The following is an 18,877-nucleotide window of genomic DNA, read 5'->3' as shown; positions in this document are numbered from 1 at the left end:
TACATATATATATAAACAGAATTGCAGCTGGTGCATCTCAAAGAGCATCTGTGTCGAACCTAATTACGTTAGTGTTAGATTTCCAAAATAGTAAACAACAGTCCATATTTTTTCAACTGCCACCGGCGCTTTGACAGAGTTGCCTTTCTGGGCCCTATTCAGTTTCTTTGATTCCTCCTCTTCATAAACTCCCGTTTTTCTCCTCTTCTGCAGAGCATCTAAAATGGGCAAACACAGCGAGGAGAACGCCGCGTTGTGTCCTCTAATCGAAGCCAATAATCATGACTCCCACGGCGTCTCCACCGCCTCCTCCGTCCTCATTCTCAGCACTTTGGTTTCTGTATCTGGCTCATACGTCTTCGGCACTGCCGTAAGTGTTTTTTCAGAACTCCTCCTCAGTTTAGCTATGCCGTAGAGGCAATCTTCAATTCGTATTGCTGCCTTTTGATGTGAACTGAATAAATGGCTTATAACTAAATTGTTAGCTACTTTTGATTTGAATGTTTAGGGTAAGTTTGGGATGAGTTTTGGAAGGGGAAAACTGCTTTTCACGCATTCAAAGTGAATATACTTTTCAATTTTTTTGTGCGCTCCAAATTCACCCATAGTTCCGAGTGATTTGAAAATAATGTTTTGTGATGCTTTTTCTCAGATTGGATATTCATCACCTTCTCAGTCTGGAATCATGACCGACCTGGCTCTTACCGTAGCAGAGGTAAATGAAAATTACAGATTCTTATTGTCTTCAATGTATGATCACATGTTCTTAATTTCAGTTATGTAATTTAGTGTTTGGTTCCATAGGTACGATATTAGCCATAGATCTGAGATCCCACATTGGTTGGAAAGGAGAACGAAACATTTTTTATAAGAGTGTGGAAACCTCTCCCTAGTAGACTCGTTTTAAAACCTTGAGGGGAAGCCTAGAAGGGAAAATCCAAAAAAGACAATATTTGCTAGCAATGGGCTTGACGGTTACAAATGGTATCAGAGTCGGACATCGGGCGATGTGCCAACGAGGAGGCTGAGACCTGAAGGGGGTGGACACGAGATGGTGTGCCAACAAGGACATTGGGCACCGAAGGAAGGTGGATTGAGGGGTCCCACATCAATTGGAGAATGAAACCAGTGCCAACGAGGACGCTAGCACCAAAGAGGGGTGGATTGTGAGATCTCAAATCGGTTGGAGAGTGTTGAGATATGATTCAAAGTATTCAAAACTGAGATATTATATGATTCAAGAATATGATTCAAAGTATTCAAAACTAAGATATGATATGATTCAAATAAGCTTGGTTGAATTTATCTAGGATTTCCATAATTTACTACTTCGGGTTAGTGTATAAGCTGGGTTGGAGAGTGTTGAGATATGATTCAAAGTCGGTTGGAGAGTGCTGAGATATGATTCAAAGTATTGGAAAAAAAAGAGATATGATATGATTCAAAGTCGGTTGGAGAGTGTTGAAATATGATTCAAAGTATTAAAAGTACCAAGATTTTAGGAGGTCGTTGGTAGATTTGAATTTACCTAGTATATCCATAATTTTCTGTTAGTGTATAAGCCTATAAATATTGAAATTGTGTAACTCCTCAATCATTGAGTGAGAAACAATAATAATATAAGCCTATAAATATTGGAATTGTGTACCTCCTCACATTGAGTGAGAAACAATAATAAATCACTTCAGCTTTTATCTATTTTATCTTTTCCTATCTAATTTAATATTCCTTCCCCAATAGAGAAGAGAACGAAACATTCTCCCTAGCAAATGCGTTTTAAAATCTTAAGGACAATATCAGGAGGGAAGGCCTAAAGAGGACAATATCAGAAGGGAAAGCCTAAAGAGGACAATATAAGAACGAAAGGCCTAAAGAGGATAATATCGAAAGGGAAGGCCTATAGAGGACAATATCGGAAGGGAAGGCCTAAAGAGGACAATATCAGAAGGGACGGCCTAAAGAGGACAATATCAGAAGGGACGGCCTAAAGAGGACAATATCAGAAGGGACGGCCTAAAGAGGACAATATCAGAAGGGACGGCCTAAAGAGGACAATATCAGAAGGGACGGCCTAAAGAGGACAATATCAGAAGGGACGGCCTAAAGAGGACAATATCAGAAGGGACGGCCTAAAGAGGACAATATCAGTAGGGACGGCCGAAAGAGAACAATATCAGTAGGGACAGCCGAAAGAGGACAATATTAGTAGGGACGGCCTAAAGAGGACAATATCAGTAGGGACAGCCTAAAGAGGACAATATCAGTAGGGACGGCCTAAAGAGGACAATATCAGAAGGGACGGCCTAAAGAGGACAATATCAGAAGGGAAGGCCTAAAGAGGACAATATCGAAAGAGAAGGCCTAAAGAGAACAATATCGGAAGGGAAGGCCTAAAGAGGACAATATCAGAAGGGAAGGCCTAAAGAGGACAATATCAGAAGGGAAGGCCTAAAGATGACAATATCAGAAGGGACGGCCTAAAGAGGACAATATCAGAAGGGAAGGCCTAAAGAGGACAATATCAGAAGGGACGGCCTAAAGAGGACAATATCAGAAGGGAAGGCCTAAAGAGGACAATATCAGAAGGGAAGGCCTAAAGAGGACAATATCAGAAGGGAAGGCCTAAAGAGGACAATATCAGAAGGGAAGGCCTAAAGAGGACAATATCAGAAGGGAAGGCCTAAAGAGGACAATATCAGAAGGGAAGGCCTAAAGAGGACAATATCAGAAGGGAAGGCCTAAAGAGGACAATATCAGAAGGGAAGGCCTAAAGAGGACAATATCAGAAGGGAAGGCCTAAAGAGGACAATATCAGAAGGGAAGGCCTAAAGATGACAATATCAGAAGGGACGGCCTAAAGAGGACAACATCAGTAGGGACGGCCGAAAGAGGACAACATCAGTAGGGACGGCCGAAAGAGGACAACATCAGTAGGGACGGCCGAAAGAGGGCAATATCAGTAGGGACGGCCTAAAGAGGACAATATCAGAAGGGAAAGCCTAAAGAGGACAATATCAGAAGGGGAAGACCTAAAGAGGACAATATTAGAAGGGAAGGCCTAAAGAGGACAATATCAAAAGGGGAAGGCCTAAAGAGGACAATATCAGTAGGGACGGCCGAAAGAGGAAAATATTGCCTAAAGAGGACAATATCAGAACGGAAGGCCTAAAGAGGACAATATCAAAAGGGGAAGGCCTAAAGAGAACAATATCAGAATGGGAAAGCCTTCCCAGTAGGAAAGGCCTAAAGAGGACAATATCATTTGGGAAGGCCTAAAGAGGACAATATCAGAAGGGAAGGCATAAAAAGGACAATATTAGTAGGGCAGGCCTAAAGAAGACAATATCAGAAGGGGAAAGCCTATGGAAGACCTAAAGAGGACAATATCAGTAGGGAAGGCCTAAAGAGGACAATATCAGAAGGGAAGGCCTAAAGAGGACAATATCAGAAGGGAAGGCCTAAAGAGGACAATATCAGTAGGGAAGGCCTAAAGAGGACAATATCAGAAGGGAAGGCCTAAAGATGACAATATTAGAAGGGAAGGCTTAAAGAGGACAATATAAGAAGGGGAAAGCGTAGGAAAGGCCTAAAGAGGACAATATCAGAAGGGAAGGCCTAAAGAGCACAATATCAGAAGGGAAGGCCTAAAGAGGACAATATCAGAAGGGAAGGCCTAAAGAGGACAATATCAGTAGGGAAGACCTAAAGAGGACAATATCAAAAGGGGAAGGCCTAAAGAGGACAATATCAAAAGGGGAAAGCCTTCCCAGTAGGGAAGGCCTAAGGAGGACCATATCAGAAGGGAAGGCCTAAAGAGGACAATATCAGAAGGGAAGGCCTAAAGAGGACAATATCAGTAGGAATGGTCTAAAGAGGACAATATCAGAAGGGAAGACATAAAGAGGACAATATTAGTAGGGAAGGCCTAAAGAGGACAATATCAGAAGGGGAAAGCCTAGGGAAGATCTAAAGAGGACAATATCAGTAGGGAAGGCCTAAAGAGGACAATATCAGAAGGGAAGGCTTAAAGAGGACAATATAAGAAGGGGAAAGCCTAGGGAAGGCCTAAAGAGGACAATATCAGAAGGGAAGGCCTAAAGAGGACAATATCAGTAGGGAAGGCCGAAAGAGGACAATATCAGTAGGGAAGGCCGAAAGAGGACAATATCAGTAGGGAAGGCCGAAAGAGGACAATATCAGTAGGGAAGGCCGAAAGAGGACAATATCAGTAGGGAAGGCCTAAAGAGGACAATATCAGAAGGGAAGGTCTAAAGAGGACAATATCAGAACGGAAGGCCTAAAGATGACAATATCAGTAGGGAAGGCCTAAAGAGGACAATATCAAAAGGGGAAGGCCTAAAGAGGACAATATCAAAAGGGTGGGAAGGCCTAAGGAGGACCATATCAGAAGGGAAGGCCTAAAGAGGACAATATCAGTAGGGAAGGCCGAAAGAGGACAATATCAGTAGGGAAGGCCGAAAGAGGACAATATCAGAAGGGACGGCCTAAAGAGGACAATATCAGGAGGGAAGGCCTAAAGAGGACAATATTCGAAGGGGAAAGCCTAGGGAAGGCCTAAAGAGGACAATATCAGTAGGGAAGGCCTAATGAGGACAATATCAGAAGGGAAGGCCTAAAGAGGACAATATCAGAAGGGAAGGCCTAAAGATGACAATATCAGTAGGGAAGGCCTAAAGAGGACAATATCAAAAGGGGAAGGCCTAAAGAGGACAATATCAAAAGGGTGGGAAGGCCTAAGGAGGACCATATCAGAAGGGAAGGCCTAAAGAGGACAATATCAGTAGGAGTGGCCTAAAGAGGACAATATCAGAAGAGAAGACATAAAGAGGACAATATTAGTAGGGAAGGCCTAAAGAGGACAATATCCGAAGGGGAAAGCCTAGGGAAGGCCTAAAGAGGACAATATCAGTAGGGAAGGCCTAATGAGGACAATATCAGAAGGGAAGGCCTAAAGAGGACAATATCAAAAGGGAAGGCCTAAAGAGGACAATATCAGAAGGGAAGGCCTAAAGAGGACAATATCAGAAGGGAAGGCCTAAAGAGGACAATATCAGAAGGGAAGGCTTAAAGAGGACAATATAAGAAGGGGAAAGCCTAGGGAAGGCCTAAAGAGGACAATATCAGAAGGTAAGGCCTAAAGAGGACAATATCAGTAGGGAAGGCCGAAAGAGGACAATATCAGTAGGGAAGGCCGAAAGAGGACAATATCAGTAGGGAAGGCCGAAAGAGGACAATATCAGTAGGGAAGGCCTAAAGAGGACAATATCAGAAGGGAAGGCCTAAAGAGGACAATATCAGAAGGGAAGGCCTAAAGATGACAATATCAGTAGGGAAGGCCTAAAGAGGACAATATCAAAAGGGGAAGGCCTAAAGAGGACAATATCAAAAGGGTGGGAAGGCCTAAGGAGGACCATATCAGAAGGGAAGGCCTAAAGAGGACAATATCAGTAGGAGTGGCCTAAAGAGGACAATATCAGAAGGGAAGACATAAAGAGGACAATATTAGTAGGGAAGGCCTAAAGAGGACAATATCCGAAGGGGAAAGCCTAGGGAAGGCCTAAAGAGGACAATATCAGTAGGGAAGGCCTAATGAGGACAATATCAGAAGGGAAGGCCTAAAGAGGACAATATCAAAAGGGAAGGCCTAAAGAGGACAATATCATAAGGGAAGGCTTAAAGAGGACAATATAAGAAGGGGAAAGCCTAGGGAAGGCCTAAAGAGGACAATATCAGAAGGTAAGGCCTAAAGAGGACAATATCAGTAGGGAAGGCCGAAAGAGGACAATATCAGTAGGGAAGGCCGAAAGAGGACAATATCAGTAGGGAAGGCCCAGAAGAGTAAAAGAGTGAAAGAAGAAGAATACAATTTACCTCAATAAATAAGGGAAGGTCATATCGGTTCCGGGGAAGGTTCAGTCGCTTCTCTTTCTTTTCTTCCTGCCTGCCAGTTCCTTTAGAATTAAAAGAGGACAATATCAGAAGGGAAGGCCTAAAGAGGACAATATCAGAAGGGAAGGCCTAAAGAGGACAATATCAGTAGGGAAGGCCGAAAGAGGACAATATCAGTAGGGAAGGCCGAAAGAGGACAATATCAGTAGGGAAGGCCCAGAAGAGTAAAAGAGTGAAAGAAGAAGAATACAATTTACCTCAATAAATAAGGGAAGGTCATATCGGTTCCGGGGAAGGTTCAGTCGCTTCTCTTTCTTTTCTTCCTGCCTGCCAGTTCCTTTAGAATTAAAAGAGGACAATATCAGAAGGGAAGGCCTAAAGAGGACAATATCAGTAGGGAAGGCCTAAAGAGGACAATATCAGAAGGGAAGGCCTAAAGAGGACAATATCAAAAGGGAAGGCCTAAAGAGGACAATATCAGAAGGGAATGCTTAAAGAGGACAATATTAGTAGGGAAGGCCTAAAGAGGACAATATCAGTAGGGAAAGCCTAAAGAGGACAATATCAGAAGGGAAGACCTAAAGTGGATAATATCAGAAGGGAAGGCCTAAAGAGGATAATATCAGAAGGGAATGCTTTAAGTGGACAATATCAGTAGGGAAGGCCTAAAGAGGACAATATCAGTAGGAAGGCTTAAAGAGGACAATATCAGAAGGGAAGACCTAAAGAGGACAATATCAGAAGGGTAGGCCTAAAGAGGACAATATCGGAAGGGAAGACCTAAAGTGGACAATATCAGAAGGGAAGGCCTAAAGAGGACAATATTAGAAGAGAAGGCCTAAAGAGGACAATATTAGAAGGGAAATCCTAAAGAGGACAATATTAGAAGGAAAAGCCTAAAGAGGACAATATCTGCTAGCGGTGGACTTGAGTTGTTACAATAGAGTAAATCCAAGGTTAAAGAGATTCAATTACATGTTCATTTTATGAATTTTGAGAATTGTGTAATAGGTCCAAAACTTTAAGAAGTGTCTAATAGATCGTAAAGTTTACTTGTTCATTCTCTAACAAAGTTCTCAAATTGTTATTTGATGATTGTTCAGTATTCATTCTTTGGTTCAATATTGACAATTGGAGCAATAGTTGGTGCTGTTGTGAGTGGAAAACTGGCAGATTATATTGGTAGAAGGGGTGTAAGTTTATTCGTTCCTTTTTTTTCCCCCCTTAAAATCATTTTTGGCAATTTCGAGCTTTCAATAAACTTCTTTGATCTTTTTCCCTTGTTTTTTGAGCAGACAATGGGCTTTGCAGAAATCTTTTGCCTATTGGGGTGGCTTCTTATAGCATTCTCTAAGGTCAGTTTGATTCTTTTATCATATGATTGAGATAGTTAAAGTACCTATAAGTCTGTCAAAATCAACCAAACAAAAAGTGATTCTTTGTAACGGTTCAAACTCACTGCTAACAAATATTGTCCGCTTTGGCCCAATATGTATCGTTGTCAGCCTGACACGTTTTAAAGGGAAAGTCCAAAGAAGAAAATATCTACAAAGGGTGGATTGTGAGATCCACATTGGTTGGAGAGGGGAACAAAGCATTCCTTATAAGGGTGTGGAAGCCTCTTCCTAACAGACACGTTTTAAAACCGTGAGGCTGACGACAATATGTAACGGGTTAAAACGGATAATATCTGCTAGCGGTGAGTAGTAGACTTGGGCTGTTACAAGAATCACTTTTTGTTTGGAGACTTATAAAGACTTTAAAGTCTAGTTCAAGAGTATGATTGAGAGTGTTTTTGAAATGGTTAAAATTATGTGAATTATTTTGTAGACACTTTTTCCATATTGTTGTTAAATTGAACGAAAGAACCTCACTTGACTTGTTCAATTGGTGCTGACTACTGGTAGACTGCTTGGTGGTTGGATTTAGGACGAATGCTAGTAGGATTCGGAATGGGAGTTATCTCTTACGTGGTATATGTTGCAACAATTCCAACTCTATCATTTACAATATCTCAAATGTTGACATATATAAAGAAAAGCTTATGTATGACCTGATCCAACAGGTTCCTATCTTTATAGCAGAGATAACACCCAAAGAACTTCGAGGAGCATTTACAACAGTTCATCAGGTATGTTGGAATTTTTGCAAGTTTTTTTAAATTAATTTTTGTATGGACAGCCATTTTGTAACGGTCCAAGCTCATCACTAGCAGATGTCCTGTTTGAGTTTTCCCTTTTAGGCTTTCCATCAAGATTTTTAAAATGCCTCTACTAGGGAGAGGTTTTCACACCCTTGTAAGAAATGTTTCGTTCCCCCCTCCCACAATGTGGGATCTCACAATCGACCCCCCTTGGGCCGTTCCCCCCTCCAACCAATGTGGGATCTCACATTCCACTCTCCTTGGGGGCCAGCGTCCTCGCTACCATACCGCCTGGTCACTGGCTCTGATTCCATTTGTAACAGCTCACACCCTCCGTTAGTAGATATTGTTCTCTTTGAACTTTCTCTTTCAGGCTTCCTCTCAAGGTTTTTAAAACGCGTCTACTAGGAAGAGCTTTCCACACCCTTAAAAAGAATGTTTCGTTCCTCCTTCAACCAACGTGAGATCTCACACATTTAGTGAGAAATAATTTATGTAGCAAAATCTAGTTGGTCTGAAGTTTTGCATTCAGGTTACAAAATTTCCAACTCTCACTTCAATTTTTACAAAAAATAAAAAAAACAATCAAACAAATAGAAAAATGTCAACAACATTCTCAATATCCATAATATCTTACAATGTTGATTGTACAGTTGATGATATGCTTTGGTGTTTCACTGACATGGCTGATTGGAGTTTTTGTGAACTGGAGGACTCTTGCTCTAGTTGGTAGCGTTTCTGTTTGCATGATTTTGAAACTTAAAACGAAGATGGTATAAGGGAAGGTGCTTTCTCATTATTTTGATTGTGCTGCAGGAGCGATTCCATGTCTAATACAACTCGTAGGACTTCCTTTCACTCCAGAGTCTCCGAGATGGCTTGTATGTGACACTGTCAACTATTTTATCAGCAATCTTTTAAACAAATCTAATCAAGAAAGTATTGTTTGTAGGCAAAGAACGACCAAGGGTTAGCTTGCGAAGCGGCTCTCCAACGGCTAAGGGGGCAGAGTAAAGATATTTCTGCGGAATTGTTCGAAATTCAAGTATATTTTTTATTATCCTTTTTAATTCTAGTTTTTTTTTTTATTTTTCTTTCTTTTTATTAAACAATGGCTTCCTATGTGTTTGTTTCCTAACCTTGAAGGAATACACAGAATTGCTTAAACAGTTCCGTGAACCAAGTGTTCTTGATTTATTCCGAAGGCAATATGCACGTTCCCTCATTGTGAGCTTTCAAGTTTGAGCTTAATCATGAAGTTTTTAATAGAACGTAATTCTTTGTCCTTTGTCTTTATGGTGACTTTAACCCATTTGTGCCAGGCAGGAGTTGGCCTTATGGCACTGCAACAATTTGGAGGGGTTAATGGCATTGGATTCTACGTAAAATCTTTATTCACTTTGGCTGGTATGCAAAAACCCACATTTGCGTGTAATGTTATTTCTGTTGGGATATGGAGCCTGATGCCTATTTATAATAAAAAGCTGGTAGATATTTATATAATAGGTGGTTATATCTGTTAAAGCTATATATATATACTAAATTGAAACCATATATATACCCACCCCTTAGCCAGTGGTTTGAGGATGTACTTTCTCAGTTCTCTATATTCTCTCTCTACATATCTGAAGTCATCAATATAAAACCTTTAACTAATATTCTTCCTTGCATTTTCTCTCTCCTGATCTTTATGTTTTATCCGGATAAGTGTGTGAGTTGTTTTGTTCTCTCTCCTATTCTTTGTGTTTTCTCTCTCCTGGTTTTTGTATTTCATCTGGATTGAGTGTGTGGGTTGTTGTGTGATCATAACACCTTTAATAAATAAAGATGGGGTGAGCTGAAACAAGTAAAATCCTCTGGATTCTGACAGGGTTTTCGGGAAATATTGGGAGTATAGCATTGGCTGCTGTTCAGGTTTTTCTTTCGCATTATACACATTCCCGAAACGTAATTGCAAGAACCCTCTTTTTATATCATTATCCGCTATGATTTTACAGATACCAATGACTGCTCTTGGTGTAGTTTTGATGGATGTATCAGGGCGACGACCACTTTTGATGGTATGAAATGCTATGCAAGTTTGAATGGTATGAAGTCGCTAGCAAGCTAATGAAACTTTGAATTCAATCAGATTTCTGCGGCAGGAACTTGCTTGGGGTGTTTATGTGTCGCATTATCGTTCCTCTTTAAGGTTTACTTCTAGCTTCTATCTGAAATTGAATTCAGCTGGTGTTGAGAATTGTTGGGAGGGAGTCCCACGTTGGCTAATTTAGGGAATGATCATGGGTTTATAAGTAAGGAATACATCTGCATTGGTACGAGGCCTTTTGGGGAAGCCCAAAGCAAAGTCATGAGAGTTTATACTTAAAGTGGACAATATCATACCATTGTAGAGAGTCGTTATTCTTTATATAGTATCAGAGTCATGCTCTTAACTTAGTCAGGTCAATAGAATCCTCAAATGTCGAATAAAGAAGTTGAGCCTCGAAAGTGTAGTCACAAGTGACTCAAGTGTTGTACAAAAGGTGTACTTTGTTCGAGGAATCCAAAGGAGTTGAGCCTCAATTAAGGGGAGGCTGTTCGGGCTCCATAGGTCTCAGGAGAGGCTCTATAGTGTACTTTGTTCGAAGGGAGGATTATTGAGGATTGTTGAGGATTGCTGGGAGGGAGTCCCACGTCGGCTAATTTAGGGAATGATCATGAGTTTCCAAGTAAGGAATACATGTTCATGTTGAACACAACTCTCTGTGGTAAACACTCGCACTCTTTATTAAAACCGATGGAGAAGAGAATACAAGCAATGTGTAGAATACTTTTTGGATTTCTTGGATGAATAACCTAGGTAGGGTGGAGGTGTATTTATACTATAGCCTACGCAATCTAGACCTAACCAATCTAAATCTAAATCTAACAAATCTGAATCTTTTTCCTAAAATATCTAGATCTCTTCTCCTAAAATCAGATATCTTTCCTAAAATTTCTACTAAAATAAATATACAATGGGCTCGTACAATTATTGGGCTTGACTCTATTGGGCTAGTGATGATATTTCAACCATCCATTGGTACGAGGCTTTTTGGAGAAGCCCAAAACAAAGCCATGAGAGCTTATGCTCAAAGTGAACAATATCATACCATTGTGGAGAGTCGTTATTCCTAACGGTTGGGATGGGAGTTTTCTGATTCATTGATCCTTGATTTTGAATGTGCAGGATCTCCAACTATGGCAATCTGGCTCTCCCATGTTGGCACTTTTCGGTGTACTGGTAAAAAACATTAAATAATGAATTGACCATGGAAAAACACCATATTTGTTTACAATCTTGCAGTAGATTTGTTGTCTGGCTGATTGGTCACTGAATCTGGTTAACTTTCCTTTGCCTCTTCTACTTAAAAAATTGAGTCATTTCGGTAATGTTGCTACAAACAGGCGTTCTCGGGATCTTTCTCGTTGGGCATGGGAGCAATTCCTTGGGTCATAATGTCAGAGGTATGAGTTTAGAAACTTTATTAGGGATAGCCCTTTTTACATCATTACATATGGAGTTAAAAGCATGAAGTTGCAAAACTCTTTTCTTTGCCTAGCTTCAAAAAATGTTTTTAGTTTCGTCCTGGAATCTAACTACTCACGTGAGATCTCAAATCGGTTGGGGAGGAGAACAAAACATTCTTTATAAAGGTGTGTAAATCTCTCTAGCAAACGCGTTTTAAAATCTTGAGGGAAATTCCGAAAAGGAAAGCTCAAAGAAAACAATATCTATTAGCGGTGTGCATGGGCTTTTACTAATGTTACAAATAGTATCAGAGCCAGACACCGGACAATGTGCCAACGAAGAGGCTAAGCTTCGAAGGGGGTGGAACGAGGCGGTGTGCCAGCAAGGACGCTGAGCCCTGGGGGGTGGATTGTGAGATCCCACATCAGTTGGGGAGGAGAACGAAACATTCTTTATAAGGGTGTGGAAACCACTCCTTAGCAAACGCGTTTTGAAACCTTGAGGGGAATTCCGAAAATGAAAGCCCAAAGAAAACAATATCTGTTAGCAGTGGGCTTGAGTAGTTACTAATGTTACAAATGGTATCAGAGTCGGACATCGAGCAATGTGTCAACGAGGAGGTTGAGCCCTGAAGGAGGGTGAAAATGAGGCGGTGTGCCAGTAAGGACGCTGGGCTCCAAATGGGGGTGGATTGTGAGATCCCATAATCAGTTGGGGAGGAAAACAAAACATTCTTTATAAGAGTGTGGAAACCTCTCCCTAGCATATGCATTTTAAAACTTTGGGGGGATTCAACCACGGAAAAGTTTAGAGTGAGAAACTGTTAATGATTTATGTCAACTTTTAAAGTGAACTAACATAAGGTTTCATCTACTTCAGATATTTCCTATAAACATGAAGGGCTTGGCAGGGAGCTTAGTTAGTTTAGTGAGTTGGGTAGGTTCTTGGATTGTCTCCTACAGTTTCAACTTTCTTTTGAATTGGAGCTCTACAGGTAAAAAGAACTCATCTCTTGAACATGTTGTATTGATTGTGAATGGAGGAGTAATTTGATGTTTGTGTTAACTTTGGAAGGTATCTTTTTCATATTCTCAACCGTATGTGGCTTCACTGTTTTGTTTGTTGCCAAGTTTGTACCTGAAACAAAGGGTAGAACTTTGGAAGAAATTCAAGCTGCAATGAACCCTTTATCCACCAAAAATTGAACCTTTGTTGGTTCACTCAAGTAATTCAAATAACCCTCATTGTATTTCTTAGGGAATGTTCCTTTCCAATAATAACCCGTGCTGTAATGATGTGTAATTGTTATAGGATTCATTGTCTTGTCAAATGCTTTATGAATGTTGTGCTTTATTTGTAACGCTCTTAATTTTCTTGCTTTGAAGTAGTGACGTCACTACATGCATGCCTTAAATACACATGCGGAATTTCAAATTAAACACATGAAAAAGGAAATAAACTACCTATCAACTACTAAATGAAATTTAATGCATACTACTTGCCCTATCTTGACTTCCATGACCATTCCAGCATTTGTATCATCTGTGTAGAGGTGTTTTACCTTTACTTGAAAAATATAAAAATATAAGGATAGCATGTGTGAAATAAAAAAAAGAAGCTAAAATCAACCGAGGGGTAAATGAGTCATTTTGCCCCTCCATCTATTATAGGGATCAAAGTGGAACCATAACAGTAGACTCATTTACCCCTCCATCTATTATAGGGATCAAAGTGGAACCATAATAGTGGACTCATTTACCCCTCCATCTATTATAGAGATCAAAGTGGAACCATAATAGTGGCTAGCAAAAGAAAAGGAAAGTGAGAAGGAAGGGTTGGGAGAATCAAGGAGTCGTGGCTAACCTTTATTTTTCGATTTGAGACTAACCTTTAGGAATCAAACCCTAATTCTTGGATATGTTCATCTAAGAAAGGTCTTCCATTGACTCCATGAAGAAACTTAGCTGAAAATGCGAAGGTCTGAGAGCTCTCTCAAGAACGGTAAGGATGTAATGGACCTCCTTCTAATGTTCGTAACTCGTTTTGTAATGAAGAAAAAAAAAATACTAGAGCTTAGATGGTAATACGATCTACAACTTTGCAAAAGGGATTGTGTTCAATTAGTGCAACGATTGAAAAAAAAAAAATAGAAAAATAATAATAACAACTCATCTCATCATTAAAATTGACTAGAATACTTTAACCAAAACAAAATCAAAAGAAAAAAAAAATAGATAGATAAGAAAAGGAAGAAGATTTGGAAAACCCATCAAACAAAAAAAATACCAAGAAGAGAAATAAAAAGAGCACAAACAAGGAAAGAATTTAGAATAAACATGAGAAGACGGAGTAGTCACTTAAAATAACTCCATCAAATATCATAAAACCGGAAGAATAGAAAATGAAATATTATAACATTTTAAGTTTCTCCTGCGGAATTCGACCTTTTATCAACATGTTGGGTAGCGTAGTCAGGTTAGAGGCGCAATTCAATTCTCGGAGTTGGCCCTATATTTATTTCTTTCTTTTTTTTGCGAAATTCGATTGTTGTCTCCGAAGTCCTTCCCATGGAAATTTTGTAATGCTCACATGAAGTCTAGCACATGAACCATTAGAAGAGTTAGAGAATTGAACGTGAAATTGATGTTATAGATTCATATAGGTTGACTTGGATATAAAGGATAAAATCGAACTTTTATTAAGGATAAATTTGTAACGACAAAAAAATTTCTACTTAATTTAAGGTCTCTACTGTATACGTATACGTACCATAAACATTGAATGCGGAAGACTTCATTTAAATTCCATAAAACATAATTTTTATCTTAAAACACAGCCATGAACTTACGTATTTCGAAAATATCTTTAAAACGATACATCAAAAGACTAAATAAAAAAAAATAAGAGTTTAAGTTAAAAACATTCTATTCTAGCCTAAGTCTAAGAAAATAAATACCACTATCCTATGCATGTGTCATGGTCTCGAGTTGCGATGACGTCGTCAGCCGTACAAGAATGTCTTGCCTTAACCTGAAAAATGTAGTAGCATATGGCTTGAGTATTTAAAGAAATACTCATTGGGGTTAAATGCAACAATCACATGCAATGAGATGATGGACCTATCTTTCATTCTGTTTTCCTTACGGTGCTGTTCTAACGGGTAATTTTAGACGTGTACCATATACTCTACACACAGCCCATACATGCGAGTATGGGCTCACCAGCTAGTTCGCACACCGCTGGGCCATCTTCCTTATCCGGTGGGCATACTCTGGGAGTCCCTTAGGCCGGACACCCGCTAGAACTTGTAACCGTCACGGCAGCGCTATGCAAAACATAACGATCATTGTCCTGCCATTGGATGTACGAGTCCATACCCTCGTGATGGGATAGGGGTATCCCCCAAATGCATGAGCACACATAATGCATGAGGTTCCAAAACTTTTCCATTTTCATTATCCTTTAATACAACCCTGCTAGCATTATGTACATATCATTTCATTTTTCATATTGTTTCAGATATCATTCATCATTCATGTCATATTGTTTCTCATTCTTCAGTTGTCAAATAATACATAATTCTATCAGGGTTATACTTCCTGTCATTTATCGTAATTTCATGTCATTCATATCATGCTGTATACACACAATTTAAGAGACCTAACATAATGTTCTATGCTTTTAACATAACATTTCATCATATACACATCATACCATGATATATTGTATCACAATGTATCATATCATAAACGAGTCATAATGTAAACACTTCATAGTCATATCGTTCTCTAACTTATCATAGCCTTAACGTTCTTATACCTATCACAGACATATCATTACGTGAACGTACCTTAGTCATCTCATCACAAGAACTTAACCTAACGCTATCGTTCTATCAATCTATCACAAACTTATCTCTTTCTACTCTTAACCTAACCGTATTCTTCTATCAATCTCTCTTATCCATATCACTTAGTTATGTAACCTAACCTTAACGTTTCATGAACGTATTTTACTTCTATCGTTACACTTCGTTTTGTGCATCCTTCTTGTATCCTATCTCAAACATATCCTTGAACACATCGTACCGTAATTATTATCATACAATTCACATATTATAACATATACATAACATATAGGAAGCATATCGATCCACAGACAATTCACACATTATCAATATATATGACATTGCAGCACCACAAGGCACGTGTCAACATCAAATATAATCATACTGATAGTAAGGTCACTTACTTGGTTAGCTTAGACTGATATTCCGTCGTTATCCTTAATGAAAGTCCATTGAAATCCAAATCAACTCATGTGAGCCCATGACATTAAAATTATTTCTCTAATTTAGATCGGTCATTCTAAATTAATAGAGTTCTTTGCCCTCTCATATTTTCTGTTTTATTTTTTAAATTCTATTCAACATCTTTCCTCAATCTTCCCTCTTTCTCGATAATTATTTTCTAAGGAGCAATCTTCCCTCTTCCTCTGTAATTATTTTCTAAGGAGATGATTTCCTATTATACGAAATTTAATGGAGTTCATTGCCCACTCATATTTTCTGTTGATTTCAATTTAATGGAGTTCATGGAGTTCCTTGTCCACTCATATTTTCTGTTGATTTACGGTTAGACTAAATTTAATGGAGTTATTTGCCCTTTCATATTTTCCATTTTATTTAGTAGAGATATTATTGGCCAATTTTGTTAATCTATTCTTATTTCCATATATTCCCTCCTTTATTTTCTGCTTCTTTCTTTCTCCTCCATCTCTATTTAGTTTTTTTTTTCTTATTTCCTTTTCTTACTTTTGATTTAGTTCACAACTATATTCTTAGATTATTAGCTTATGGCAATTTTTAGTTTTTTTTTTCTTATTTCTTTTTCTTACTTCATTTAGGACAACAATTCAGTAGGTTTAAAATATAATCGGTAATGACCCACCTAGCAGATATTGTCCTCGATTTAAGATAAGAATTCAGTAGATTTAAAATATAATTTGTAACGACCCAGCTGGCAGATATTGTCCTCTTTTTGGGCTTTACCTTTCGGGGAAACTTACTTTTGATTTAGTTAACAATCCAGCTAGCGACTTTCCCTTTCAGGGAAGCTTAATTCTGATTTCCTTTTCTTACTTCTGATTTAGAAGCTTACTTTTGATTTAATTAACGACACAGCTAGCATATATTGTTCTCTTTGGGCTTTCCCTTTCCGGTAAGCTTACTTCTGATTTAGTTAACAATTATATTCTTAGCTTATTGAAAACTTTCATTTTTTTTTCTTATTTTCTTTTCTTACTTCTGATTCAGGGCAACAATTCAGTAGATTTAAAATATAATTTGTAACGACCCAGCTAGCAGATATTGTCTTCTTTGTGGTCTCCCTTTTCGGAAGCTTACTCCTAATTTAGTTAACAATTATATTATTAGCTTATTGACAATATCTAAAATATAATTTGTAACGACCCAGATCCATCCCTAGTAGATATTGTCCTTTCAGTTTATTTGCTTATTTCCTTTTCTTATTTCTTATTTAGGGCAACAATTCAGTAGATTTAAAATATAATTTGTAACGACCGAGCTAGAAGATATTGTCCTCTTTGGGCTTTCCCTTCCGCGAAAACTTAATTCTGATTTAGTTAACAATTATATTCTTAGTTTATTGACAATATCTAAAATATAATTTGTAACAAACCAGATCCACCTCTAGCAGATATTGTTCTCTTTGGGCTTCACCACGAGCAGACTGTTCTCTTTGGGCTTTCCCTTTGACAATATCTAAAATATAATTTGTAACAACCCAGCCAATATGGAACATCACATAATTTATTGGGAAGGATTTAGAATTCTTTCCAAAAGAAAAATGTGGATAAGTGCAAAAACATATTTGAATCCTTTCGAAGGCAATGGTTAGCTTGTTGTGCAACTTTGCAACTTTGTTATTGAAAAATTGGGCACATTTTTTCAATCTCAGCCTAAAGAAGACATTCTCACACTAGAATCAAATTCAAGAGTGGTGCATCAAAATCAATAAGTCTCTGTCTATGTCTATTAACAACTACTAGTCTGCACTATATAAGTCTCAACTCTTTTTTTCTTATCTCACCATGCCTCGAACATCACAACTCTTCTTTCATTTTTTCAATCTACTTCTATATTACTAATTATCCTCTTTCAGAAGGTTAGAAAGATGAAAGGTTAGAGAGATGAAGATGGGCAGAGCAGTAGAGATTTGAAGGAAGAGGTTTTCGAGATTTCGTACCAAGAGCTTCCAAAGATTTAGGTAAGTTCAATCGAAACTGGTTGCTGTATTTTAGATTCTTGATGTTCAACTATGGATTTATAGTCACCCTCTAATACTCTTATCTATTTATGATTGTTTTGAATTTTAAAGTAGTTTTGGCAAGAGAAGATGTAGAGGTGCAGAGATACTTTGATTCTAAGTTTGATCTTAATTTGAATGATATGAATTTTGTTATTATGGTTCGAACCGACTAAAGTGAGAATTGAGAATTTCTTTCTAGTTTGGAAGAATTTTGATTTTTGAATTTGAACTTATAGAGCAGGTTTCACTATTTAATGATTTCACTTTTTTTTTTCTTTATAATCTTTTTTTGGTAGGATTCTAAGGCTAAATTGAGTTAAAATTTTCCTTTTGATTTGAGTGGTTAGAAGTAATTTCTATTTTTTTGTTCCATTATCTTATAAAATGTTGTTTTAATATGTTACCTGAAAAGTTTGTAAGAGTCTATTCCACGAGCAAAGATGATAGAAGACTTACAATGCAAAACCTTGACATGACAGCGACTCTCATTCATTGAAAAACAATGCAGACAGTGGAGAATACTTTATCTTGTATCATTTGAATAACCCTTTATTTTAGGAAATTATTGAATACATTAGTTTGTAACATAAATAGATTATAAAATTTCAATTTTGAATTGAAGTCATGACATATGTATTTCATGTGTGTTTAGTTAACGATGAGTATTTTGATTAAATTTTGTTACAATATAATTAATTCAATGATATTTAAATATTAAAACAAATTTATACGACAAAAAATAATAAATTCTATGAAAAGGTTATTAGAATAATTATAATTATAAATGATTAAATAATTTTATTATAGCATAATATTAAAGCTATAAATGTTACATTATAGCATTTTAAAAAATGCAATTATAAATTAAAGATAACATAATATTTTAGTTATATTAAACCTATAATAGCATTAATAAAAATGCGATAAAATGATTATATAATAATGTATAAAAGCTATAACTTCATACTTTATTATAGCTACAAAAAAAAAAAAAAAAAACCT

At 37.8% G+C, this 18,877-nt stretch overlaps 1 protein-coding gene across 1 annotated transcript; it reads left to right on the top strand.

Annotated features, from left to right (window-relative positions):
- The first annotated feature begins 57 nt into the window (after nt 1–57).
- Nucleotides 58–12,869, top strand: LOC111473122 (sugar transporter ERD6-like 5). Its single transcript, XM_023118697.1, has 18 exons — nt 58–370; nt 653–715; nt 7,014–7,103; nt 7,206–7,265; nt 7,818–7,883; nt 7,976–8,041; nt 8,707–8,782; nt 8,870–8,934; nt 9,006–9,098; nt 9,200–9,280; nt 9,376–9,460; nt 9,924–9,967; nt 10,051–10,113; nt 10,185–10,244; nt 11,265–11,318; nt 11,483–11,542; nt 12,426–12,540; nt 12,621–12,869. The coding sequence occupies exons 1-18, from the start codon at nt 224–226 to the stop codon at nt 12,749–12,751; spliced, it is 1,419 nt and encodes a 472-aa protein (XP_022974465.1). The 5' UTR covers nt 58–223; the 3' UTR covers nt 12,752–12,869.
- The last annotated feature ends 6,008 nt before the right edge of the window (nt 12,870–18,877 follow it).

This window comes from Cucurbita maxima, unplaced genomic scaffold (assembly GCF_002738345.1).
Source record: "Cucurbita maxima cultivar Rimu unplaced genomic scaffold, Cmax_1.0 Cma_Scf00104, whole genome shotgun sequence".
Taxonomy (NCBI): Eukaryota; Viridiplantae; Streptophyta; class Magnoliopsida; order Cucurbitales; family Cucurbitaceae; genus Cucurbita; species Cucurbita maxima.
This window is presented reverse-complemented; position numbering and strand designations above follow the sequence as displayed.